The following is a 26,569-nucleotide window of genomic DNA, read 5'->3' as shown; positions in this document are numbered from 1 at the left end:
CATAGAATTTCTTTTATTACACCTTTCTGCCTTGATAAATATATTGGTCTAGAAAGCCTCTTAATCTTTGAACCTTAGCTGTGACCATTTACAATTCATTTTGCAAATCACCTAACAAGTTTTCTTTGTTATTTTGAGTGTAAAGAGTATGTTCAGTCCTTGGGATTAGTAACATCTCCAATCTGTACTGAAGTACAACCAGAGCTCTTAACATATAAATTTGAAACAGGATTATGAAGTATATAATGTAAATTCTTTCCAGAGAGATGGCTGAAGTCTCTTGTTATTAATAGACTTTTATAATCATAGAATGTAATTGCCAGAAGATATCTTAGTGATTATCTGGAGACCCTCTGTATTGTAGGTAGAGGCAGTCTTCCTTAGAAAGGTTTAATTTAATTACCCATTAATTAATGTTCTCCTGTATAGATACCTCCTCTGTAAATACTCTGCCAGGCTCTGAAGAATACAGAGTTGAAACAAATGATTTAGACTGAGAAAATCATGTCGACATTGCTGATCTTTCTCATCAATCTTAATTTTCTTTCTTACTCTAGGCAATCATCAGATATGCCGTCTGGTCAACCAGCAGCATAGCTTACATTGCCAGTGGGACCAGCCTGTGCGCTACCACCGCGGAGATATCTTTGAGAACGTGGATTATGTTCAGGTCTTTCTCTTGTTCTTGTCTGGCTCTTACATGAGCTTTTACATTGCCCCCCTCCTTGACTCCTTGTATTTTTGATCCCTAAAATTTTTGACTCTCAGTTAAGGTTTCAAGTTGCCTGTTATGTTTTTGAAGTCAGATTTTATAGAAAGTTCCCTGTTCCTCCATGAATGACATTTCTGTTCCCCAAAGAATACTCAACATAGTCATACCTTTTTCCCACGTCTCCTACCCTGTCCTATCTTGGCCCCATTCTCTTATCTAACAAAGTTTTAGAACTGTCCAGTCTTATGAGAACATCAAACATTGTTTTACCTTTGTTTGGAGAAAGGCTATATATATATTTGGAATTGATTGTACAATAGTCTATAAGGCCTAAATGACAACTATATTAAACTCTTAATGTAAAACTCTATATTAAACTCTGTGCTTTAACCCATAGAACGTTAATTTTATAGAGTAGTGATCGTTTCAGTCTAGGTAGAGGAGTGAAATAATGAACCAGACCTCTAAATCAGCTCATTGTTAAACCTAAAATAGACTCAATCATCGAAAGAAGTAACAGGACGGGAGAACAACCCAGTGGCATAGTTGATGGAAAGTTGCTGACTATGCATCATTATCTATGAGAGAATACTGTTGGAACATAGCTCTGAAAATTATTAAAAGTTCTGATTTCATACTAATTTTGAGTGTTCACTAAATGTCTTGGTTTAAATATTAGTTACAACTCCTTTTTACTTTTAATTTAATTGAACTTTTCATTTCCCAGTTTGGTGAAGATTCATCAACCTCCAGTATGATGTCTGTGAACTTTGATGTTCCAGCAAATCAGAGTGACATCAGTGATTTGGTCAAGGCTTCTCCTGTAGCCCATTCTATTCTCTGGATATGGGGCAGGGACTCTGATGCATATAGGGTAAGTTAACAGAGGGTAGTGAAGGAGTTTTCTCAAACAGACAAGCTCCTTTAAGGCAGTGGCTCTCAACCTCACTGATTAATATGGCCCCAATCACAGTTCAGCACAGTTCAGCTCAGGTCAGCACTTACTAAACTTCTACTAAATGGCAGGCATTCAGCTAGGTAGTAGATAAGTAAGACACTGGGTCTGCCCTGACTTCTTTGCAGTCAAATGGGGCAGATTGACTTTCTGATTTCTGTTCAGGCTTTGAGCTCTGAGTACAGTTACCAGCCCTAACAAGTGTGTAGACTTGACCTAAGTATTTACCTGGATACACGCTTTTGATCAGCATCCTTTTATTGAGCTCCCAACTGTGTGCCAGGCTGGTACTATGACAATGGTACACAAATTCCTTGCTCTGCTGGAGCTTACATTCTAGCAGAAGACGCGGATAATAAACATGTTAATAAAGGTGCACTCCTAAGCTAAGAAGTAACTGTATGGTAGTCAGTGGAAATACCAGAAATCATATATTTTTTTATTCACTATTAAATTTTCAGAATTTGTATTCTAACAAAATTAATATAGCCACTTAGACTTAATTATATGTGAAATAAATTTACCATAGTTTGACAGCATCAGGATATAAGTTTAGCAAGCTTTTATATTTAGAAAAAGTCTACATTTTAGAAATCAAAAGCAATTGTTAAACTTTGGCATTGGCAAAGAAATGTTCAGGGAAAAATAGTTTTCTGTGTCAGTTTTATAAGAATATGTATACTTTCAGGTACAAATCACAAACTTCACCTCAAATTGGCTTCAACAAGAGAAAATTCTCCTCATTACAGGAAGTCCAGAGATAAGGTATAATTTCGGTTTGGTTGATTCAGTGGCTCAGGGATGTCACCAGTGACCCATGTATTTCATCTTCTTAAATTTGCCATCACGGTACTGGTTTTCATCCTACAGCCTGACAGTCAGCAGCAACTAGAGCAACAACCATTTTGTTCCTATGTGGCCTAAGAAACTAAGGCTGGCTTTTCTTTCCCAGAAGCCCCAAGCAAGCCTCTCCTTGGGTTTCATTGGCTCACCTGACTTAGGCCTGCCCAACCCTGAACCACTATGTGGTAATGCAGGTAGAATTACTGACTTGGACTAATAATCTGCAGCAGAAGGAATATTATACAATCAACCACAATGTCTACATTTATCTTAAAATAACTAAATTATTGCTTAGTTATCCTAGTATATTCATGTTCTTTTAAAAGTTCATTATGCATCTTGAAATACCAAGTCCAAAGAAATTGATGAGAAACATTCTTTCTTTATTAGGACAAACAGGATATGCTTTGGCCTAAAAGAGCGGATTGTGCAGAAAGCTACCCGAGAGTCCCTGTTGGTGGACAGTTGCCAACGTACTTTCTGCCTCCGGAAAACAAAGGACTCAGGCAAGTGCTGATGGATTTGGCAAAGCACTTGAATCGGCATGATTGTCATCTGGCAGTTCTTTGAGAGCACCAGCCTTGGACTTGAAAGGTTAAGTCTTTATCTTGACATCACCCAAACTTTGAAAATGTGAATCTTGTTCCTTTTTCTTGTGCCAGGATCCACGAACTCAACAGTGATGATTATTCTTCAGAAGAAGAGGCCCAAACCCCTGACTGTTCCATAACTGACTTCAAAAAAAGCCAGACTCTGTCCTACTTAGTCAAAGAATTAGAGGTGCGCATGGATCTGAAAGCCAAAATGCCAGATGACCATGCACGCAAAGTAAGGCTCACTTAGGCTGGTGTTTATTGCCGTCCATTCTGGGTGACTTCCAAGCCCCTTAGGTGGAACAAAAATGTGACAGGAGGCAGTGGTTGAGCTTTCCCTTGATGAAACTGAAGGATAGAGTTAAAGAATTGTTGAAACCCTTGAGAACTCAGTGATGTTGAAAGGGTGGCAGGAAGGTGTCCCTTGGGGTGCTGTTTGTGTAGACCCCCCTGAACACTCCCTCCCACCGAGAGGGCTACGAGATGAGTAACGCAGCGCTCCGTCTCCTGATGGGGCCCTTGAGCCCACTCAGTTTAGCCCTGCGTCCCCTAGCCTTCCGACATTAGTGTGAATGGAGAGCTTGAAGACCCTCTTTCCCTGGTCTGATCATCCCTGCTTCGGGCTTATATGAGGTCCTTAGGGATTTGCATGAATTTGATGACCACTTTGCAAAGATTGTCACAAATAAGTTCTGTCATGTTGTTTTCTTTAATTCTGTTAGTTGTGTGTAACTAGGAATGTTTTATTACTGAGTATAAATTCTATATGACCTTCCATTTCATAGGTACAAATGAAAAAATAACCTTTTAACAAAGAAAACGGACTGTCGCGACAACCTCCTTTTAAACTTAATTTTAAAACTGTGAACAGTTACTACTTAAATTCGACAAACATGTACTGAGGCAAAAAAAATATGTGCTGGGCATTGTTTGGAGTGCTAGGAATACAAAGACAGATAGACATGACACCTGTCCTAGAGTTGCTCACAGTTACATCCACGCTGGAAGAACCTAGATAATTTAGGGTCAGGTGCTTTTCCAGCTGGAAAAGGTAGATCTTTGTTGCAACAGGGGGTGCCTGCTCTTGTCTCCTGAACAATTTCTCATTTGGTTCTGGACACTTAAGTTGGCTTTAACGGGGTATGGCAGGTCACCTTAATATGTATATGGGGTATGTATCTTTCAGCTTTTTTAATTATAGGAAACTAGGGCATACATGTGAGCAGGTCCACACCTGTTGGTATGTCTGTGACCTCATGTTATGTAATTATAAATATCTGTTCAAATTGGCTGTTCCTGAGGAGCTCAGGTAGAGACTGCTATCTGTAGAAATTCTTTTCAAATGTCTTCCCTGCTATTTTCAATTGAGTCAGTCCTCCTTTTGTTGTTTCCAGATTCTGCTTTCCCGTATTAATAACTATACTATCCCAGAAGAAGAAATTGGGTCTTTCTTATTTCACGCTATTAATAAGGTGAGTCACTTACTTCAGACATCTGAAGTTTAAGTGATTAGTAATTGTAATTAAAAATTGAAATGCATATATTGAACATCCTTTTTAGAACAAGTACTATGTTCTTGTACTAAGCGAAGTGTTTGGGGGTTTTCCAGCCAAACGCTCCCGTCTGGCTGATACTCAACGAAGCTGGACTCTACTGGAGAGCGGTAGGAAATAGCACCTTTGCTATTGCTTGTCTTCAGAGAGCTTTGAATTTGGCTCCGCTTCAATACCAGGACATTCCTCTTGTGAACCTGGCCAACCTTTTGATTCACTATGGCCTTCATCTTGATGCTGCTAAGCTGCTGCTCCAAGCTTTGGCCATCAATAGCTCTGAGGTAAGGTTTTATGCTCCTTTGTAGCTACATGTGCTGTGTGGGTAACTCAGGTTCAGAGTAGAATGTGTGTATTTTGAGAGCACATGAAACATATTTTGTTTTAATTTTGATATGTTTGTTTATTTTAAATAAGTGAAATGGGTGATTATACAGTTAAATATCTTTTAGCAAATTACATTTAAATAGGAATGACATAGCTGCTAAAAATATACTGCCACTATTTTTATGTTATTCTGAAACATCCGGTTTTCCTTTATCCGACTCATCACAACATGCACGCTGCTTAATATCATGCTGTTTGACAACTTGAATTTACAGGTATCTTTATACCAAGCAGGCCAGAGCACGGGTGAAAGGTGGGTTGGGAAGGGCAGGTGGGTTGGTGTGCATGCCTTGAACCTCCCACGTGCAGTCCGTGGGTTTACATCGCTGCTCCGCAGTCACTTAATTTGTTTCATAGTTTCTAAGATACCACTTCCTTTCTTTTTAAATCATATTTTGGCATCTCTGAAATAAGGATACATGTTACCATTGATGACATGATGACATCTTAGGTCTGATGAAATACAGTTAGAATAAATGTACAATTAAATAGCTTTTATACCTGGTATCTAAAAGTTTATAAGTTTTCTATCCAAAGAAACTTTTAGAAGAAGTGTGCATGAATGATGTAGGTTTATTTGAGATACTCTGAAGTAATTTTTTAAGTATGAGGAGAAAATATTTCCTATTAAGAGTGTCCTTTAAAATACACAAATTCGTAGCTGGATTTTAAGCAAAAGTTTACAGTCGCTATACTATTCAACAGGTCGAGTTGCTAAAGAAGTACATCCAATATTTACTGAATATTTACTATGTGCCAGGCGTGGTGGAAACATGGAACAAACGCTGTGTATGGGATGTGAGGAAGGTTGGGTTCCCAGATGGAAGGTTGAGTACATCTGTATTCCCCTTGATGCTTTTCACTTTCTACTGCTCCGCGCCAAGGCAATTAGGCAGGGTTTTCTGGAAAAGGAGCTCCTTTGCAGATTGCTCGCCTTCATACATTTGAATGTTACACTAAAATTTCAGTTGTTAAAAACTGTGTACTGAAACAAGAATAAAAAGATAAATCGGTGATTCAGAGTAGATACCCCAAATAAACTTTATTCGGTACCTCATCCGTAGCTGCCAATATTTGGAAGTATTTCCTTGTTAAGCTTTTCTTCTATGTAAATATTTCATAGTATTGCAACTCAGCTTTACTGGTGATCTTTAAAATGTATTACATAAAAATAACTTACTACTTCATAGTTTTTGTAGCCATCACCTTAAATGGTTGTTGTGTAAAGATGCAATGGATTGGTATGTCCCCGCTCACTGCTGTGTTGTTGGATATTTAGGTTACCGATAGTGCTTAGCTGTTATCAATATGGTTTGCTCTGTAAGGCCTTTTCTGTATTCCAGATAATTTTCTTAATAAAGATGGCTAGCACTGGAATTACTAAAAAGAGAATGAATATTTTCATGACTATGATACAAAATACAAAAAAATCCACCAACAGATTTGGGCCAATATACATTGCCATAACCAAGGTCTAAAAATACCCATTTCACCTGTATCTTCACCAGAATTGGGCACTTAAAATAAATGCTAACTTTTGTTGATTTTGGTCTGGAACCAGAACCATGGTGAGCCCTTTACATGGAATAACTGACCGAATTCTCACAGCAGCCCTATGAGATAGGATTTACCCATTTGATAGAGAGAGAAACTCCAGCAGATTTGCCACATGTCAGAGCTTAGATTGGAGCTCAGGGAGAGAGGCCACAGGGCTCACACCTTTAGCTATGTCACACTGCCTCTGAATTATGTTTGTAACACAAGTTTACTTTTAAAATTGGCACTTCTCTGTTGTAATATAAATTTCTTTAACTTTTAAGTTTTAAAGTAAAAGTTCATGTATGCATTTTGCTCATTTTGTTAAAATTTAGTTGTTTAATTGTATGTGAACTCTTATACAATAGTCTTCAACTCCATCTGTTATGTTAAAAATATTATCTATGCTTTTTTGTCTTAGCTTTTAAAAATTACCCTTAAATTTGTCTATCTTTTCTCTTTTTATTTCTATTGTTTGGTTTCTCCGTAGGAGAAACTTAACTTCTCCGTAAGAAGTTTGAAAAAATTAGTTCTGTTTTGTTTGTGTTTTCTGTGATTTGTCTTTAAATTGTTAACTCTCGAATATAGAAAGACCTTGTCCTGTATTGTCTTCTAGATGTTTTATAGTTTTAGGTTGTACATTTAGGTTTATGATCCATTTCAAGTTGAGTGTTCTCTGTGATGTGAGGTAGGGATCAAAGGTTATTCATCAGAGCTCTCACCCATTGATAGCAGTTGTACCAGTACTGTATCTTGAGAGCACTGTCCTTTCCCTGTTGAATCGTCTGTCACCTTTGCTCTGAACTCCAGACTCCTTTATGCAACGGCTTGCTTACTTGACATCTCCACTTCAATGTCTGAAACACACTAAAAAACTAAGCTTCTTAACATTGTTCCAGCTTGTTCTTCTCTGTCTTCCCCGTTTAAGGAAACAGTAAAGCCTGTTGCTCAGGACAGAAACTTGGAGCCTCGTGGATAACCTTTCTCCTTCTCTCAGGGCAAATTCAGTCCATTAGCTAACCTTGCTGATTCTATTTTCACAATATACCTAGGATTTCACTATTTATCAATATCTCTACTGCTCTCTAATCTAAACCACCATTATCTTTATCTGGGACTCATTTCAGCAGCCTCCTACCTTGCTTCTCTGCTTTTGGCATTTGTCCCCCTACAGTCTATTCACAATATAGCAACAGTCAGATCCTTAGTAAAAAAAAATAATAATAATAAGTAAATGTCACTTGTGTCTTCAAATCTCTGCAACAGTTCTCCATGTAACATACCATAAAAGACAAAAATTTATAATGGTGTAGAAGTCCTGCGTTACCTTGTTTCTTTTTTGACCTCAACTCCGTGAGATCAATCCTTTGCTCATTCTGTTTGGCCTTACTTGCTTCCTTACATTGCCTTGAATGTGCTGGCCATGCTCCCGCTGGGGCCTTTGCACTGTTCTCTCTGCTTGGAATACTTCACCCTCCCACCAAGATTGCTTCAAAGCACGCTCCTCCATATGCTTAAAATGTTTTACAAGTACTAACTTCTCTATTTACAGTGGCACTCCCCCACTCTAGTATTGCTTGTGTCTCTTTCCTGCTGTACTTTTCTCCATCATACTTTCTTCACAGTAGTGTAACACTAGACTGTATGATCCACAAGGGCAGGGATTTATCTTTCTTCCTTTCCGTTGGATCCCCAGTATCTAAAACAGTGTCTGAAATATCAGTAAATATTCAGTCGTTATTTTCTGGAAGCGTTGATGAAAATTTATCACTTTTTCCAAAATGCTTACTAGTTTGTCTCAATACGCGGTATTTGCACCGCCATCACTCTGGACAGGACAGGAGTCACAACACGGCTTTCTCATGCAGAGCATACAGGCAGTTTTGAAGTCAAGGTGTGAGATTTCATTTTGAATCTGACAGTGAGTCCCTAAGTAATACTGTACATGTAATTTGAAACCTGCTTGGATTAGGCCTCTTTAATCTGCGGATTTTGCACACCTTGGCTTTGTTACATGAGACATTTTTGATGACCTAACCGCCTGAATCAAAAGCAAGTAGTTGGGTAAATCATAGGTGTTGCGTTTCATAGGCATATATAGTACAATTTGAGAATAAAACATTCTTACATCTTTTAAAATATTTTTAATCATAAAGTAAGTGTAAAATGAATGGTGTGTATACAAGCAAATTACAAAAATTCTAAGCATAGGTATATTTCAGCTAAAACAACCTAAACTAAATACTTTGGGCTGCTTTTAAAAACAAAGTCCCAACAAACAATTGGAAAATAGAATACAAAAACTATTTATAATAGCATCAAAAAATCTGATATCTAGAAATAATCTAAAGGAAGATGTAATCAGTTTCTGTACTGATTACAAATCATTGATAAGAGGAAAAAGACCTAAGTAAGTGGAGATACACCTCATGTTCATGAATTGGAAGATTCAATATTGAGATGTAAGTTCTCTCCAAACTGATTTATAGATTCACTTCATAGATATTTTTTCTTCTCAGCAATTGCATGTACATATGTGTGTAAATTGGTAGTTCACTCTAAAATCTAAATAGGAATGGGTCTAGAATAGCCAAAATAATTTGGAGTGAGAGGGAGAAAACCAGAGTTGGAAGGCTTACATCACTAGACCTGAGGACTGGTTGTGATGACGTGCGTATGGTATTGGCCCAGATACACCCGAATGTATGACGGAACAGCAGTGGAGAAGTTAGAACTAGGCCCCCGTGTATATGGTCACCTGATTATGACAAAGGCACATCTGCAGTTCCATGTGGGTGTCCGCGGGGGAGGCTTTTGGTTTTTAATTAGTGTTGCTGGAATACTTGGACAACCCCGAAGGAAAACGAAACGAACCTTTACTCCTACCTCACAATGTACATGAAATTAATTTAAGGTGGATCATGTACCAAAATGTAAAAAGTAAAACAATAAAACTTCTTGATTAAAAAAAAAAATAGAACATCTTCATGACCTTACATTAGGCAAAGATTTCAAAAACCACTAACTATAATTAAAGAAAAATATATAAACTAAACTTCATTAAAATTAAGAATTTCTATTCGTCGAAAGACACCATTAAGAGAGTGAAAAGGAAAACTACAGACTGGGAGAAGATATTTGTGCTAAATATTTTTAACAAAGGTCTTTATCTTGTGTGTATGAGTGTGTGTGTGAAGTTCTTCACGTCAATGAGGAAAAGGCAACCCATTTTTCCAAATGGGGAAAACACCAGGCACTTCAGAAATGAGGATATCTAATGGCCAATAAGCACATGAAAAAACGTTTAACATCATTCCTAATTAAGGAAATGCAGATTAAAACCACAGTGAGATGCTACTTCATCTTACTAAAACAGCTTATTTAAAAAGACTGACCCAGTGAGCAAATTCTCATACCAGCAGGTAGGAGTATAAATCTGTACCTCCACTTTGGAAAACTATTTGGTTGTATCTCCTAACACGGAGTGTATGCTCCTCCTTAAGAACCACTGCTAAGTGTATACCCAAGGAAAATGAGTACGTAACGGCTATCAATAAAAGACCTTTACAAGAATATTGATAGTAGCTTTATTCATAATAGCCAAAAACTGGATACCTAGCTCAGATGCCTAGATCAGTAAGAGAACAGATGAACACGCTGTAGTACTGTATCCACATGATGCAACATTACACATTGCTTTGAAAAGAATTAACTACTGATACACAAAAACATTCAATTTCTTGTATCTTAGTTTTGTGTTGAGTGAAAGAAGCTACAAAAGGGTATATATTGTATATACACATAAGACAACATGCTGTTTGAGTCTGTTTACATGAAGTTCAAGAACAGGCGAAGCTAATCTATAGAAGTCACAACAGTGGTTACCTCTGGGATTGGGGTTGACTTTGCCCCAGGGACCCTCTTGGGGCACTAGGAACATTCCGAATGTTTTGTTTTTATATCTTAAGATGAGATAATTTATATATATAAAATTCATTGATCTATACACTTAATACCAGTGTACATTATACACTTTATGTACTTTTTATCTTAGGAAAAAGGTAAAAGACAAATTTATATTTGTGTTATACAGTTTAGAAATAGCTGGTGAAAGTCAAGTGGGTAGTTAGCCATTAATTTTTATGGGGTAACCTAAAAAATAAAAGCCAAAAGACCTATAATGTAAAGGTTTGGTAATTCTCAGATAATATTAATTCATTAACATTTTGCTGATTTTTTTTTCAGCCCCTGACCTTTTTGAGCCTGGGAAATGCTTACCTTGCTCTGAAGAATATCAGTGGGGCACTTGAGGCCTTTAGACAGGCTTTGAAATTAACTACCAAATGCCCAGAGTGTGAAAGCAGCCTGAAGTTGATTCGCTGTATGCAGTTTTATCCTTTTCTGTACAACATCACCTCTTCCGTTTGCAGTGGTAAGCAGCTGTTAAGTGCTGGCAAAATCATGAGTTCAACCAGAATTCCTATTCTGATCAACAACACAGAAAATGACTTTCTCAGTTTTTCCAAAGGACAGTGTATAACTAGTATAATTCTAGATACATAGGAAAGAAGTTACTTATTTCTCACTATACAGATGCTGCAGGGTGTTAGGCTTAATTCTCTCTCAGAACCCTAGTTGAGAAAGGCTGACTAAAGTACATTCAGCTGGGATTGGTAGGCTGTGAGGTTTTTTTTTTCCTTTTCCCCAAGTCTCTGATGTTTTATAGCAACTGATACTTATGGTTAGGGATATTTTTTCTGTCCATGAATTCAAACTGTGTGGTGAGATTTGAAACAGTTTCTCTGTGCTCATGCACGGAAATACAGCCCCTTGCCTTCCAGTAAAGGGGTTCGAAACCTTTCCTCACCTTTAAAGAGTCCCTGGCATTAGTGGTATCTCTTTGCATTCATCCACTTTCTTCCAAAGCTACTATGCAATGTGTACATATGCATGTGTGCAAAGGTGTGTCCACCTTCGTCAAAATATTTGAGTTAATATCTGAACTATTGTAAATTCATCAGTTAGAACTCTCTCAGAGTTCCATGATGTTTGTTTAATCTTCACTACAAGAGAAAAAATGAGTTTCACTTGAATTATGAGTTACGGTTTACATGTGTGTGGATCCCCAGCAGCTTGCCATTGTAGAGCACACAGTGGTGCTCCACTAATGGTTGAATTTGATTGTAATATTCAAGCCTGGGGCTATCTGTTCAGCTCCTTCACTTCAGATACTAAAAAACAAAAAGTGACGCCCACTTGGTTAAGTGACTTACCTAAAAGATAATCAGGAATTCCTGGTAGATTTGGCACCCAAAACTGGTTTTCCTGACTCCCTGTACTAGAGTGCCTCAGGATTGCAATGCAGTCACAGGCTGTATTTAGTGCTTACATTTTTAAAAAATATCAGAGACTAGTTTTTAGTGAAGAACCAAAAATCTCTCAGCACCATAACTCCATAACTTAGTTGTGGAGCGATGCTGAGCACAGCGTAAGGTCTTGCGAGAATTCTGACGGTCAAAGACCACGCTTTAGCAAAGCAGTGGAGTGGAGTGCCTGATGCTAGAGTCAGCCCAGTAAAGAAACTTGTGTCCTCCTCTCTAAAAGGAAAGACAATAAAAGTCTATCTCATATACCTATAGGGAGGATTAGATGAGATTCTTACAGGTGTTGGGTAAAAGTAAGTAGAAATGCATAATGTATACAAAGTATTCAGAGCTTTCACAGTGCAAGTTATGGATCTTTTCTTTCTTTTTTTTTTTTTTTTAAGATGTTATACATTTATTTTGAGAGAGAGGGGAACGGAGGAAGAGAGGGAGAGAAGCTTCACTGTGGTTGCTTCTTGCATAGCCCCTGCTAGGAACCTGGCCTGCAACCCAGGCATGTGCCCTGACTGGGAATCGAACCAGTGACCCTTTGGTTCACAGCCCAGCACTCAGTCCACTGAGTCACACCAGCCAGGGCAGATCTTTATTTTCTTACTGCATCCTGGAAAATGTTCTGTAGTTTACCTAAGCACAGCCTTGTAAACAAGTTTAACTTTTTCCATTGAGCTGCTTATATATTAATAGTCTTTTATTTTCTTTACTTACCGTCATCTCCCTCCTCTCTTGATTTGTTTCTGTTACTGGGAAGGAGGTTTTGAAAGTATATAATGTCCTTTTTCTAAAAAGCCTTTTCCTTAGTATTAGTGTTACATGCTTTTGTTTAGTATTTGCTTCTTTTTTTTTATTAAGATGCACTTTTATTTTTTTAATTTTTGTTTATTCCATTACAGTTGTCCCAATTTTCCCCCCTTTGCCCTCCTCCACCCAGCCCGCCACCGTTCCCACAGTCCATCCCCACCCCATTGTCCATGTCCATGGGTCATTCATACATGTTCTTTGACTAAGCCCTTTCCCTTCTTGCCATGCCTCTGGTTCTATTTTGCTTGTTAGTTTATTTTGCTCACTAGATTCCTCTTATAAGTTAGATCATATGGCATTTGTCTTTTATTGACTGGCTTATTTCACTTAGTGTAATAGTCTCCAGTTCCATCCATGCTGTCGCAAAAGGTAGGAATTCCTTCCTCTTTCTTTCTGCTGTGTAGTATTCCATTGTGTACATTTACCGCGGTTTTTCGATCTATTTCCAGCACTTGGCCATTGTCAGTAGTGTTGCTATGGACATGGGGGCGCAGCGTCTTTTGAATTACTGTTTCTAGATTCTTAGGGTGTATTTCCAGCAGTGGAATCACTGGGTCAAAAGGCAGATCCATTTTTAGTTTTTTAAGGAAATTGCATACTGTTTTCCACAGTGCCTGCACCAGTTTGCATTCCCACCAACAGTGTACTAGGGTTCCCTTTTCTCTGCATCCTCACCAGTGCTTGTTTGTTGATTCGTTAATGATGGCCATTCTGACTGGTATGTAGTGATATCTCATTGTGGTTTTAATTTGCATCTCTCTAATGACCAGTGATGTTGAGCATCTTTTCATATGTCTATGGGCCATTTGTATGTTCTCTTTTGAGAAGTGTCTATTCAGGTCCTTTGCCCATTTTTTAATTGGCTTGTCTATGTTCCTAGTGTTGAGGCAAATGAGTTCTTTATATATTTTGGAGATTAAACACTTGTCTTTTGTATCATTGACAAATATGTTCTCCCATACAGTCAGTTCTCTTGTTATTTTGATGATGGTTTCTATAGCTGTGCAGAAGCTTACTTTGATGAAGTCCCATTTGTTTATTTTTTTCCCTTTATTTCCCTTGCTCTAGGAGATGTATTGGCAAAAATATTACTACATGGGATATCTGTAATTTTACTGCCTAAGTTTTCCAGTAGGACTTTTATGGTATCATGACTTAAATTTAAGTCTTTTACCCATTTTGGGTTTATTCTGGTGTGTGGTGTGAGTTAGTGGTCTTGTTTCTTTTTTATTTTGCATGTATCAGTCCAGTTCTCCCAACACTATTTATTGAAGAGGCTGTCTCTACTCCATTGTATGCTCGTGCCCCCTTTGTCAGATATTAATTGACTATAGAGACATGGATTTATTTCTGGGCCCTCTATTCTGTTCCATTGATCTATGTGCCTGCTCTTATGCCAGTACAAGACTGTTTTGATTGCAGTAGCCTTGTAGTATAGTTTGATATCAGGTATTGTGATCACCCAACTTTGCTCTTCTTTCTCAAGATTGCCGAGGCTATTCGGGGTCTTTTTTGGTTCCTTATAAATTTTTGAAGTATTTGTTCTAGATCTGTGAAATATGCCACTGGTATTTTAATAGGAATTGTGATGAACCTATAGATTTCTTTGGGTAGTATGGATATTTTAATGATGTTAATTCTTCCAGCCCATTAACAGGGTATATACTTCCATTTATTTGTATCTTCCTTCAACTTCTTTAAGTGTTTAAGTTTTCCAAATACAGGTCTTTTACCTCCTTGGTTAAATTTATTCCAAGGTACTTTATTTTTTTGTTGTTATAGTAAATGGGATTTTTTTTCGTAGTTTCTCTTTCTCATAGTTCATTGTTGGTGTATAAAAATGCCATCAGTATTTGTTTCTTGAAATTGATTCCTATTTTATGTTACTCATGTCAAGATAGGAAATTCATTTGTCCTGAAATTTTTTCCCAGAATATAACCTCAACTAGCCCAAGGTACTACTAACTTGAAACAGACCTGCCTTGGAGCTGTAGTGTCTGATAGTCCAGATTATCCAAAGAATATTATTGGATCCAATACAATAATATTAAAAGAAAATAATTGGGAAGTGGGAATACTTTTTTAGTTCTTTTAGAAAGAACTCATTAATTAATAATTTTTAAAATGTAGCCCTTTTTCACATTGTAATGAACGAGTTTAGAAAAGAATCTAACATCTGTTAGCCCCTAAATAAAGAGTGTTGTAGCATTTTCTATGTTTAAAAACTCATTGATGGTACTGGATTAATTTCAGTATTGAATTTTTCTCTGACAGTGTTTTTTGTACTTGTTTCCATAGTAATCCTGTTCATTCACAGTTGCTTTGCTGAGTTCCAGCTTTGAAAGCTGAAACTTGAAAGAAATAAACTATAAAAACCATGAACTTACATTTGAAAACCTAAGCAATTGCAACTGCTCAATAAACAAAATGAACAAAAGTCTCTGGATAATGATTAACATTTCTATACCTTTAGATGATCTGTCTGCTTTTGCTTTTTTGTTTTGCAATATTGAAAGAAGCTTCACAAGTTATTTTTCTTGTCTGACGTATTATGGTCTGAAGTTTTTCTTGTGACAGTATAAGGTTTCAAGAGGATGGACAAGACTCACGATTCCTTCTCCATATAATAATCAAGGAATTCATATTGATATCAGTTACACAAGGATTTAAACTGTCTTTATCCGCCCTTTTTTGAAAATCTACCATATTAAGACTTTTTAGATAAGCTTTTCAAGATCAAAAATACTTAAGTACTCTTGGGAAACCCTTTTTAAAATAATTTTTCTGGCCACTGTTGTTAATCTCCCACAAATTATTTTCTTTAAAGATTCATACTAGTAACTATATGTAATATAATGCTTGGGTAATATGAACTTAATGGTAAAATTATAGTCAGTATGTTAACATCAAGTATTTTATTGCTTTTCATATATAATTGGAATTTTTCACATAAATTTTCAGTTTATGTTTCTTGGAATATCTGCACAGGTAATGTATTCTATTACCTTTGAATACTGATTAATTCAGCTTAAAAATAAATAATCGCTATGCTCATAAAATTTTTCTACTTGTAAAGACTGTATAGCTAAAATGTGTCAATTAGTACTGAATTACTTAGCTCAAAGTTTTTCCACACTTTTATTAATCTAGGAATCATTTTATTGGCTGCCATTTGTTAGGTACATAAGTCTTATAGCAACTGCTTATCATCTCTCTCTCTTGATTACCATTTAATAAAGCCTTCTCTTTTTTTAAATTTTTAAAAAGATTTTATTTATTTATTTTTAGAGAGAGGGCAAGGGAGGGAGAAAGAGAGTGAGAGAAACATCAGTGTGTGGTTGCCTTTCACATGCACCACCCACTGGGGACCCAGCCCGCAACCCAGGCATGCGCCCTAACTGGGAATCAGACCGATGACCCCTTGGCTTGCAGGCCAGCACTCAGTCCACTGAGCCACACCAGCCAGAGCCAAAGCCTTCTCTTTTGTAGGAAGTTTTATATTGCCACTACCATTTCAAGGACTGGGAAGGAAAAGTTAATAGATTGATTTTTTTAATTGCCCACTGTCAAGTTGACTACAAAAGAGAAGTAGTGCTTATGGTTTTGATTAAATATTTTATTTCACCAGTTTTGAAATATGAGGTCTGTCCAGAAAGTATCCAGCCATGTAATGTGAAAAATACAGACATTTATTGAACAAGATACAAGAAACATACATGTACATAGGACCATGACACATCAGTCTTGGGACCTACCATCAAAGTAGGAACCTTGGGACCTCACACAGTTCTCCCACTTGCCATCACCTGCCTCATCATATTTTCCTGAATGTCATCAACGGTCTGAAATCTCTTCCCTTTTAGAGGTGATTTTAGTTTTGGGAGAACCCAGAAGTCACAGGGCACCAAATCTGGGCTGTAGGGGGACTGAGTCACCTGGATGACTTCATGTTTCGCCAAAAAACTCTGAACAAGACATGAGGCATGTGCAGACCCATTGTTGTGATGAAGCTGCCAGTCACCAGTTACCCATAGCTGTGGCCATTTTCATCATACTGCATCTCTCAACCAACAAAGAACATTGAGGTAGAACTCCTTATTAATTGTTTGGCCTGGAGGGGCATGCTCATAATGGACAGCACCTTCCCAATGGAAAAACACACTTAACGTGGCCTCGATCTTGCTGCAACTTTGCCACGCTTTCAGGTGCGGAGAACCAGGCGACTTCTATTGGGACAGCTGGGCCTTCGTTGCAGGAACATACGCATAGCCATGGACCAATGAGTCATCTCTGGTTATGACCTTCTTGAGGAAATCTGGTTCATTGGTAGTGGTTTGAATCCAGTCATTAGCAAGTGCAGCACGATGTTCCTTCTGCTCTGGTAGCAGGAGCTGCAGTATGAATTTTGCCATGACACGTTTCATGCTAAGGTCCTGCGTGTCAAGATCTCAGACACGTTAGTTTTTGGAATCCCCACGTCAGCTTCTGGTTCTCACAGTGTCACTTGCCCATCTTTGTTGATTGCAGCCCATACATGTTCAACATTCTCAGGTGTTTTGCTTGCTGCAGGCCTTCCAGAACGTGGGTTGCTTTCAACAGATTGTCAGCCATCTTTGAAGCGCTCATTGCATCGTTCCCGAAAGCCTTCTGAATCATCGGAATAGCTTCCGTAGAGGAATGTTCAAGCTTCATGCAAAATTTGGTGCAGATTTGTTGCTCCACTTGCTCAGTTGTTGAATGTGACAGCCTCACAGGACACGTGCTCACCCAATGGCGTCTACTGCCCCTATTGACTAGTACAGTGAAGTCATCATTGTCCACACATGCGCATTTTAGTCCACTCTCCTTGACTGCCAGGTTACATCTGTGTCATGCAATCTGTTCTTGTTATATTAAGAATGGCTGGACTTTTTTCTGGACAGACTCCATATACACTGTTTTTCTACATTTACTGGTTTGTTATTTTACAACTTGAGTTAACCTAAATACGCCTGAATGAGTTGCTTTAACAAACTCATGCTTCAGTAACAACACATCTGGCCCTTTTTAAAGTAAATGGAATCTGTTTAATGAACTTACAATGTTTTTAAATCTAAGTAAGGTCTCTGAAATGCTCAACATTTTTAAAAAGACCTTTTTTAACTAGAAAAAATGAAGTCACAGAGAATGAAACTTCATGAGGTAATAATTAGTATCTTCTCTAATGACCAAATTGGATAATTTTTAATAATAGATATTGCAAAATAATAAAATATTGAATCTGTAACATTCATGACAGTGGATTTTTCCAAGTGTTTATTACTCTAAAATATTTTCTAAGTACTCTCATCCTTCAACTTCACTAACCTGCAGATTAAAAAGGTACATCTCATAGTCTACATTGTTCTATTATGTCTTTGATATGCATAATTTCACTTTATTTTTAGTATTCTTCACTCAGTATTATTTTTATTATAATAGAAAACATAAGATCAATGGCAGGTTACATTTATTAGACTTCCTTTTCATGAGATGTTTACAGGTATGCCATTAACAGTGGTACTGATATTTACCTAATGTAATTAAACATCAAACCCAGCATTTCTCACCCTGGTCTTAATTCACTGAGTTGCACGCCCACTAAAATTGTTGGCCCAGAACTTTAGAAATTACAAATAAATGTTATACAGAAGTTAGAATTTAATATCTAGGTATGCTTAGAATTTTATGCAAGTTTCTCTATAATATCAATTTGAAAGGTATCTCCACTGGAGGAAAAAATGGGAGAATTTCCAAACTATTTACATGAGCTAGAATATCTGTTCAGTGTACGGGAGAATTAACCTGTGTTGTCTTCCCAATGTTTGTATTTTTAAAACATCTATTTACGTAAATCTTATTCCCTTTTATAACTTGTTTAGTCTGTGTTCTTCAACCTAAATTTCTATAGATTTATAGATTGTAACTTAGAGCAGTTTTCATGGTGTTCAAATTTTGAAGGAAGCGAAGTCCTGCCTTTTGCTGCCCTCCTGTGGACTGTCCAGCATGTGCTACTTGCAGTTAAGGACTTTGCTTTATCGCCCTCTTCATTAAGAATTAGTGAAGATACCTGCTTTAAAAAAAAAACACGCAGTCTTAAAGACTCAGTTTTTATAGCATTATATATGTTACTAGGTAGCTTACCGCCATTTATTTTTGTAAGAATTAAAACTAGTTTCAAAGTCCTGAACTAGAGGTACATCTTACAACCAAGTATTAAGAATTGAGTGAAGCTGATTCTCTGCAAGAGTGTGTGGTTGACTCAAATCGATGTGGTGAATTTAAGCTCACTTACCATGTAAGAACTATAATATCATTCTACCTTTTGCAAAGTCAATGGAAATTGTACCAAACTGTGATTTTTAATAATGCTATTGTGAACAGCCTATTTTCTTTACTACATACATCCTGCTTTCCTGGTCCCATGTGTTTGCTTATGTTTTCTGCAGCAGTTCCCCATAATTTTACCCGCTTCCCTCTCCATAAAATTCCTAATCTTACCCATTTTTCAGTGCCCACTTCTGCCATGTGCCGTTCCTGATCGCTTAATTACAAGTAATGTGTAACCAATCAGTCTACCCACCTGTGCCTCTCCTTCAGCTCCTGTGACTTGCTATTATAGTTACTCATGTACACGAGACAAATCTCCTGTATACAAGAATTCTCTAGCTCCTTGTGAACGGGGCTGATCCTTTTTTTCATCTTCATACCCTGGCCCCAAAATCTAGCATGTAGGATTAAGTAAGTGGCATATAGCTGATGATATTTCAAGTTTGAACTACTGAAAATACCTAGTAATAAAGAGTAATTAATTTTATCTACCCACTATTTACCCAGAATGCTTTTACCGAACCACCACTCAACATACATATACAAATGCAGAACTGTTAAGGTCTATAGCTGCAATACCGTAGGAGACAGAAGAGATAAGGAATTTCTTTGTCTCACTTCTCCACTAGACACTGACACCTATAATAGATAGCTTGTAATCTTCCACCTTCTGTCCACACAGTTTTTAATAACAGTTGCAAATAAAGGCCCTTGTTGATACTCATAAAAACCTTTATGGTGCATCAGTGAGTCTGAGAAAAGCTTTTGGATTTGTTTCCCCAGCATTCTTGCTTGAGATAAATTTCCCTAGGATGAAGTAAGCCAGAGATTTAAATTTAGTAATAATAATAGCTGTGGTAGTTAACTTTTTTTTGCATGGGCACATCTTTCATAGTAAACTTCCAGCGAGTGTTTAAATTCCCTTGTTTAGGCATCTAGTCCAACCGTTTGTGTTTCTAGAGGAAGATGTGTAGCTCCCAAGAGCTTAGATTCCATCACTGGGGTTGTTTCTTCCACACCCCATGTTTCATGGTGTCTGTGTCTCACCTGACGCTGACTTTGCCTTAGTCACTTAGGGCCACATGGCATGACAGAGAGGTCAGATTTACAGCCAGTTCTCCTCGTTCTCCTCTTAAAGGAGGAGGAAATCCCGGTCTGCAGAAACCAAGACAGATGCAGCCCTGAATTCTTAGGCAAAGCAGGTTTCCCTGCCATGTGTGAACCGAGTGTCCCAGGGAAGATTTCGACTCCAGAATATGCAGTAGAAGGGAAATATATACACTTACTTGTATCTGAGATCATACTTTTCTATCTTCGTTTCTTTTTTAAACTTGATTCTGACTCATTCACCTCACTATGAGGAAATGCCTATGTAATCCTGAGGTTGCTGATTTCAAGTCTTTAATATGGTCTGTTTCCTACCCGACATTGCACTTTTAAGGTCAGTTAATGCACAACCATTTCTTTAAAAACTGCAAAGAATTTCCTTCAGCAGTAATTGCTGAATGAGAACAAGTCTGAGGAGCCATTACCTCTCATCTTTCCTAAGTACGGACAGTGTAGGGCAGAGGAGGTGGGACAACCGCATTTGTCTCGGACACAGTCCTCAGCAACCTAGGTCTCACCCAGATGCAAGGAGTTCCGTAGGCCTATGTTCTCAGTGGTCTCATTAATATTGTCGCCCAAGAAGCCTCTTGTGGGACAGTAGTTTACCTGTCCATTTCAAAACTTCAGATAAACAACCTAGACACAGAGGTGTAAGTTGATTTGCCCCAGTTCAGATGGTCAGGCTGCAGTTGAGGCAGATTTTAAATTCATTCCATGGAATGTTCCTCTTGGAAGGAGGTATACAGGACTCTGTCACCACCTCTAGAGATGGAAATCATTTTCCTTTTGCCCCCAGGAAAGTTTCTTTCCTCCTGTTACTCCATGTGGTACCAAGCCCCCATGTGCCACCCACAGTTAGAGTTTCCTGGTAACATTTTAAAGTAATTTGGTGAGCAGTGGTGAGCAATTAAAAGATATACTTTTGTTCACTTCATGATTTCTTTTACTACCTTTTCTAAAAGACAGATTATCTTACTAGAGAAATGGATATGAAATTATGAGGTCGCTAAAATTATAATAAAATGAAACAGACGCAGTGTGTTTCTGAGTTAGCTGTATAAAAACAGTAGTTTTAGAGCTGCATAGCTTGAGTGCGGTTGAGCGGAAAGGTAAGGAGAAGGATGTACTGTGAAGCGTCGCTCGTGTCTGTTTAGAGGGCAGTGTTATCTGTGTTTCTCACCCAGCTACCTTATGTTTCATTGAATGTACCAGATTGCCTCCCATAAAGTAACTTTGCCTGCAGGCAGAAAAAAGGAGACTTTAGAGTATAATCCACAAATAATCCTATTAGACAGGGACAGTCGGAATATTTTTATAATATTCATTGTTTTAGCATTTGTTACTTTGCCTTCAACATTTGAATTCTAGTTCTCATTACAAGTCAGTTCAATTATTATTTACATCTTAGAAATTCATTGTGTAATGGGAAGCACAGGAGTATCATACTTATTTGTTCTGTTTTGGGGGAAAGTATGGTAGGGGGGGTAAGGTTTGGCGGAAGACAGGAACAAACAGTAGCAGCCTAATGGGAACTGCTGAGTAGCAGAGGTAAGGTTGATTTCACTGAATATGGTATCTGTAGTTTTTTTTTATATTGTAAGACAGTGATTTCACGCCATCTGCCAAAATGTCCTTCAAAGAGCACATAGTGGACTGTGAGGCTAATTTCTAAAAGTACTAACTAATCTAGAATTTAGATATGCTAAACGGTATAATCAGAAATAATTGCAGTTTACTTCTGAGAGACTGGCAGAAATGAACTCTGTATTGCCTCCAGCATCTTCTACACGCACACACACTGGAAGCTGAAATTAGGCGAATACCTTGATAACTTCTAAGAGCTAGTTGCTTGTACTCAAGATTCTGAGTGGGCTATTATCTAAAAGGCCTTTGTGAATAGAGACTATGTTGGGATAACTTCTCATTACTTTGTTTTCAGGGAGACAATAAATAATAATAGCAGCTTGCCATGTGCCAGGCAGTGGTCTGATTTAATCTCAATAACCCAATGAAATGGATACTGCTAGTACACTCAGTGTTCAGATGAGGACGCTGGTACACAAAGAGGTTAAAAAGAATTCGCCCTGCTCTGCACAGCTAGAACATAGAAACAGGATTTGAACTGACTCGCCTGCTTCCAGCGTGTGCTCCTACGCACTGTGCTCAGTGCTCCATGACCCTGTTGTTGGCTTCACTCGGCGCTCTCGTCACTCGGCGCTTCCAATTTCTGATGCCTTTCTTTTTATTTGTGGCATTTCTTTAGTATAACTGTCCTAAAGGATCCTAAATTACCCAACCAGGAATCTCTTACTAACTTGAGATTCAGAAGGTAAGTATGCTTATCCAACTCTAGTTAGAAAATAAATCTTGAACCTTTGTAAACAGAATTAATATGAGAAGACAGGAGATTTCTTTAACCTTAGAAATGATAGGAGTTTCTGAGAAGTTAGTTTACTCTGAAAACCTGTAGCCACAGAATAAATTGTGCTTTTATCTCTAAAAGACTTATGCTTTGACAAGTGTATTAAATATTTAGTTGTTTTCCAGAACATCCTTTTAGGATAAGTTAATATTAATAACTGAATTTATGCATGTATATTCTAACCACAGAAAAGGATGTTGATATGTCTAAGATCTCATAGCAGTTCCAGAATCAGAAATGCCCCCTTGGAGAGTTCTTAGTTGGTATTGTCTTGGAGTCTCTTACTTCTAAGAAAAACCAAACCACCAGGATTTGAATTAGGTGCTAAATGCTTTACAACCAAGTATAAAGCATTAAGCACAGAAAACGTGTTCCCCTTTTCACCTGGGACCTTGTTATCTAAAGTATTTCATTTAAACCCCTAAAAAAAAATCATACCTCTTAGGATCAGTCTAGCTATAGAATCTCCTCATTTTTGCATCAGCAAGAAATACGCATGGAAGATGACATGTTACTGTATAGATAGGTGTCTTTCCACTTTTACTTCGCCAACATTTTCTTGTGTTTCTTTCACACGAATATCATCTCCACCTCTGCGGAAAGACAAGTAATATTTTTCCATGTAAGCAGCTTTTTAAGTTCCCCTTTGAGCTGGAATAGACCTGTACTGTAGTCCAAAGAATGGAAACTTTCTTTCTGAAATGCTTCCGTTCTTCCTCAGACAACTGGAAGGAGTAATTTAAAATTAGGCAATTTGGCTTTTATTATTAGTTGAGGTAATTATGTAATCATATCAGAATGCCAAAGCAGTCTTTTTTAACTATCATCCTAAGAAAAGCATTAACAGTTCTATTCTTAAGGCATATAGTTTTCACTTGTTCATTTTGATCCTGCCTACCCCCAAGAAGTGTCTGAACATAAACTTATTCTTTGTACTGCCCCGGTTCTCCCTGATTCCCCACTCTGCCCTCTCTATCAGAGATTTCGCCCAAATTTCCTCAGTTGGAGGGCAAGACATTCTTAGAATGCACAAGGTTTGTCTCAAGAAGGGTATCCGGGTTTTGAGCATTGTGCAAGAGGATTATTTAGCTTTGGGAACTTAAGCCCATCATATCTTACAAATTACTTATAAAGCATTTTAAAATGCTGCAGATATTTAAAAAGAAGAAACCAATTAAAGTTTTGTAATGGGAAGAGGGTGGGAGAGAAAAAAAGAGACACAAAAGTTGAAAGACGAAGTCAACTGCAGAAAACAGCTAGGATTTCACTGGGTTCCAGTGTTAAAAGATTTGACCTTTGCTTTTGTGACATTAAGTTTTATTCTACCTGTGTTAATGGTGAAAATGCTTTAGAAGCAAAACCACCAAAGCTGAAAGCAGAGGATAGGCACTGGGAATAACATACATTTTAAAATTCTCAGCATCATTGTCATTGTTTCCTCTCTGCTTTCAGCAGTCACGCTTATCTGTATCTCAAGAGTTGTCTCTGAGAAGTACGGCGTTCTTCATAGTAGACTTTATGCAGCTGGGTGTGAGAGTTCGTGTCATTGCTCTGCTTATTTTAATACGCTTGTGTTTAGTTTCCCCATACTTACCTGCACATACTAGGGGGCAAAAACAGAAGCGGAAGCAAATTAGCAACCTCTGTCTTCTCACAGGAGAATCTGGAGAAAGAAAGCGACTACTATTGGTTGGGGCTTCTTTTCTGTTAGTCCTCTTGGGGCACATGTAAACACACACACGCCTTCCTTCTCATTGTCTACCAAACACAAATGAGAATTCCTGTTCTTCTGCTTTGCTGAACACATTGTTCCTCCCTGCCTGGATTGCTGCCTTCACTTTTTCTGCTACAGCAGTAATGTTGACTAGAGGAAACCCAAAAGGCTTTGCAATAAGATAGAACTAATTCAGATCCCCGCTCAGCCACTTACTAATAAGTTACTTAATTTCACTGAGAATCAGTTTCCTTATCTGTAAAATGAAAATATTTTATGTGTTTTTGAGGAGTAAGTTGAAGAAGAAGGCAACAGACTCAAAAATATTGGCTTCCTTTCTTAGGTTTCCCTTTTTTAAGTCCTACCTCTTCAGAATTCAAGATCTGCCTGCTGAAAGCTTATTCTCTGAAGGTCCTATTTGGCACAGAATTCTATCTCGTTATTGTTTCTTACTTTGTATTTACCGTCTCCCCAAGTTGCTTCCAAGTTTCTTGAGAGGTAAAGCTCTCATCAGACAGAATCCTGTTTCAGCGTAGCCTTGTTGAATATGATGGCCTCAGATATGTGATAAAACAGAACTACCACTGACATGTGAGAGTTTAGAATTGGAAAATGGAAGGTGACTTCGCATGCCCGTCGTCCCATTTCTCTGAACTCAGTGAATTGGGCAAGGGTTGGAGTCCACTAGGCACAGTAAGGGAAATGGCTTGAGAAGTGCTTTCCTAAATTGTGGAATTGTAGGGAGTCATCAAGTCCAGAAAGAGACTTCTTGTACTTCCACAGCGGCAGAGAGAGCTTGACTGGGAACATACATCTCTTTGAGACAGCATTCTCTAATAGTAAACTTTTAGAGCATTTTTAAATGTTCTGGTAAAGAAGGGAAGTTACTTACACACTCTCACCCAAAGAAGCATCCTGTATTGGGAAGGTTGTAGGCTTCCCCTGAACATGTATCCACAGCCAGCGTACTCATGGGATATAAGCAAGGAAGAGAAGCCCTGTTCAGCTAGTCAGATCACTGCCGCATCAGCCTCAACCCCTACGCAGAGAATGACCATCGGGCGGGGCTGGATAGTAGCTTTTCGTCCACGTTAACACAGTCCCTAATAGGACCAAAGCTCCTCGACTCTGGCAAAATTGTAAGAGGTCAGGCTCACCTATACATACCAGAAAGTATCAAAGAGAGCTATGATTACATTCAAGATACAGCATTTTGTGCTTAGGCAAATATTTATGTCCATGACCAGAACTTGTTTTCCAAAAGAAAAGGTTTTCTTTGTGATACTGCAGTCTTAAACATGGATTCTCTGCTACCACTGTCCCCTTTTAAATCCTTGATTTTTCATTTATAACCCTTTATCATTTGATACATGTTTCATTTTAAGTTAGGATGAAAAAATGCTACGTTTCTCTGCTATAATTCATCTATCTCCAGATTGATTTAGGTAGAAGGCAAACTTTTTAATGGTGTTTTTGACTTTCAAAGAACTGTTTCACATTCATTATGAATGGAATGAGATCTTAGGACATGATCTTTGTTCCAGTTTGTCCCCCCAAATACTTGCTTCTTATAATAGCCTGGCAGGTAAAACTTGGACTTCAGTGCTAAACTTGAGTCACAGTAATGATCTGCCTTTGGGCTCTCCCACTCACTGATTTTGTATGTTCTGCTGGAAAAAAACCTACACTGTTGCCTTTTTGCTCTTCCTGATGCTTGGGGACCTTGAGCCGTGGGGCTGCAGAAGAGAGATGTTTCTAATGTGCTGTATTGTGTCTCTTGTCATTGAGGTGATTGTCATGAGAAAACCCTGGACAACAGCCATGACAAACAGAAATATTTTGACAACTCACAGTCACTGGATGCTGCTGAAGAAGAGCCCTCTGAGACAGGAACAGAGGAGGACCCTGTACTCTCTGTTGAGAATTCAGGGGGGGACTCAGCTGTCCTTAGACTGGAAAGTAAGTTGATTTGACCTGAGCTGTGCGTCTGGGGTAAAATCAACTCTCAGATTTAAGCTTAGGTTATTCTCTACTCAAGAGTCTGTTTCCTTCTTTTAGCAGCTACTCATTTATTCCGTGGTCGTTTCATGAGGGGGGCCCTCAAATGGTGAGGCAGAAGATGAGCTGTACGGTGGAAGTGCTCTTCATCCTCCTTTCTTTTTTCTCTGCCTCCCTGTCTTTTGCTAGAACAAACTTGATCTGGTTATGTACTACTCTTTT

At 38.1% G+C, this 26,569-nt stretch overlaps 1 protein-coding gene across 2 annotated transcripts in view; it reads left to right on the top strand.

Moving 5' to 3' along the window:
- Positions 1–26,569, top strand: part of TTC17 (tetratricopeptide repeat domain 17) — a 90,524-nt gene that overhangs the window by 30,766 nt on the left and 33,189 nt on the right. For both annotated transcript variants that reach the window (XM_024559062.3, XM_053923926.1), the window contains exons 10-17: positions 558–670; positions 1,440–1,586; positions 2,901–3,016; positions 3,173–3,338; positions 4,498–4,575; positions 4,713–4,937; positions 10,822–11,008; positions 26,138–26,308. In XM_024559062.3, coding sequence (XP_024414830.2) covers positions 558–670; positions 1,440–1,586; positions 2,901–3,016; positions 3,173–3,338; positions 4,498–4,575; positions 4,713–4,937; positions 10,822–11,008; positions 26,138–26,308 — 1,203 coding nt within the window. The remainder of the gene's footprint in view (positions 1–557; positions 671–1,439; positions 1,587–2,900; positions 3,017–3,172; positions 3,339–4,497; positions 4,576–4,712; positions 4,938–10,821; positions 11,009–26,137; positions 26,309–26,569) is intronic.

The sequence above is a fragment of the Desmodus rotundus genome, chromosome 5 (genome assembly GCF_022682495.2).
Source record: "Desmodus rotundus isolate HL8 chromosome 5, HLdesRot8A.1, whole genome shotgun sequence".
NCBI classification, from domain to species: Eukaryota; Metazoa; Chordata; class Mammalia; order Chiroptera; family Phyllostomidae; genus Desmodus; species Desmodus rotundus.
This window is presented reverse-complemented; position numbering and strand designations above follow the sequence as displayed.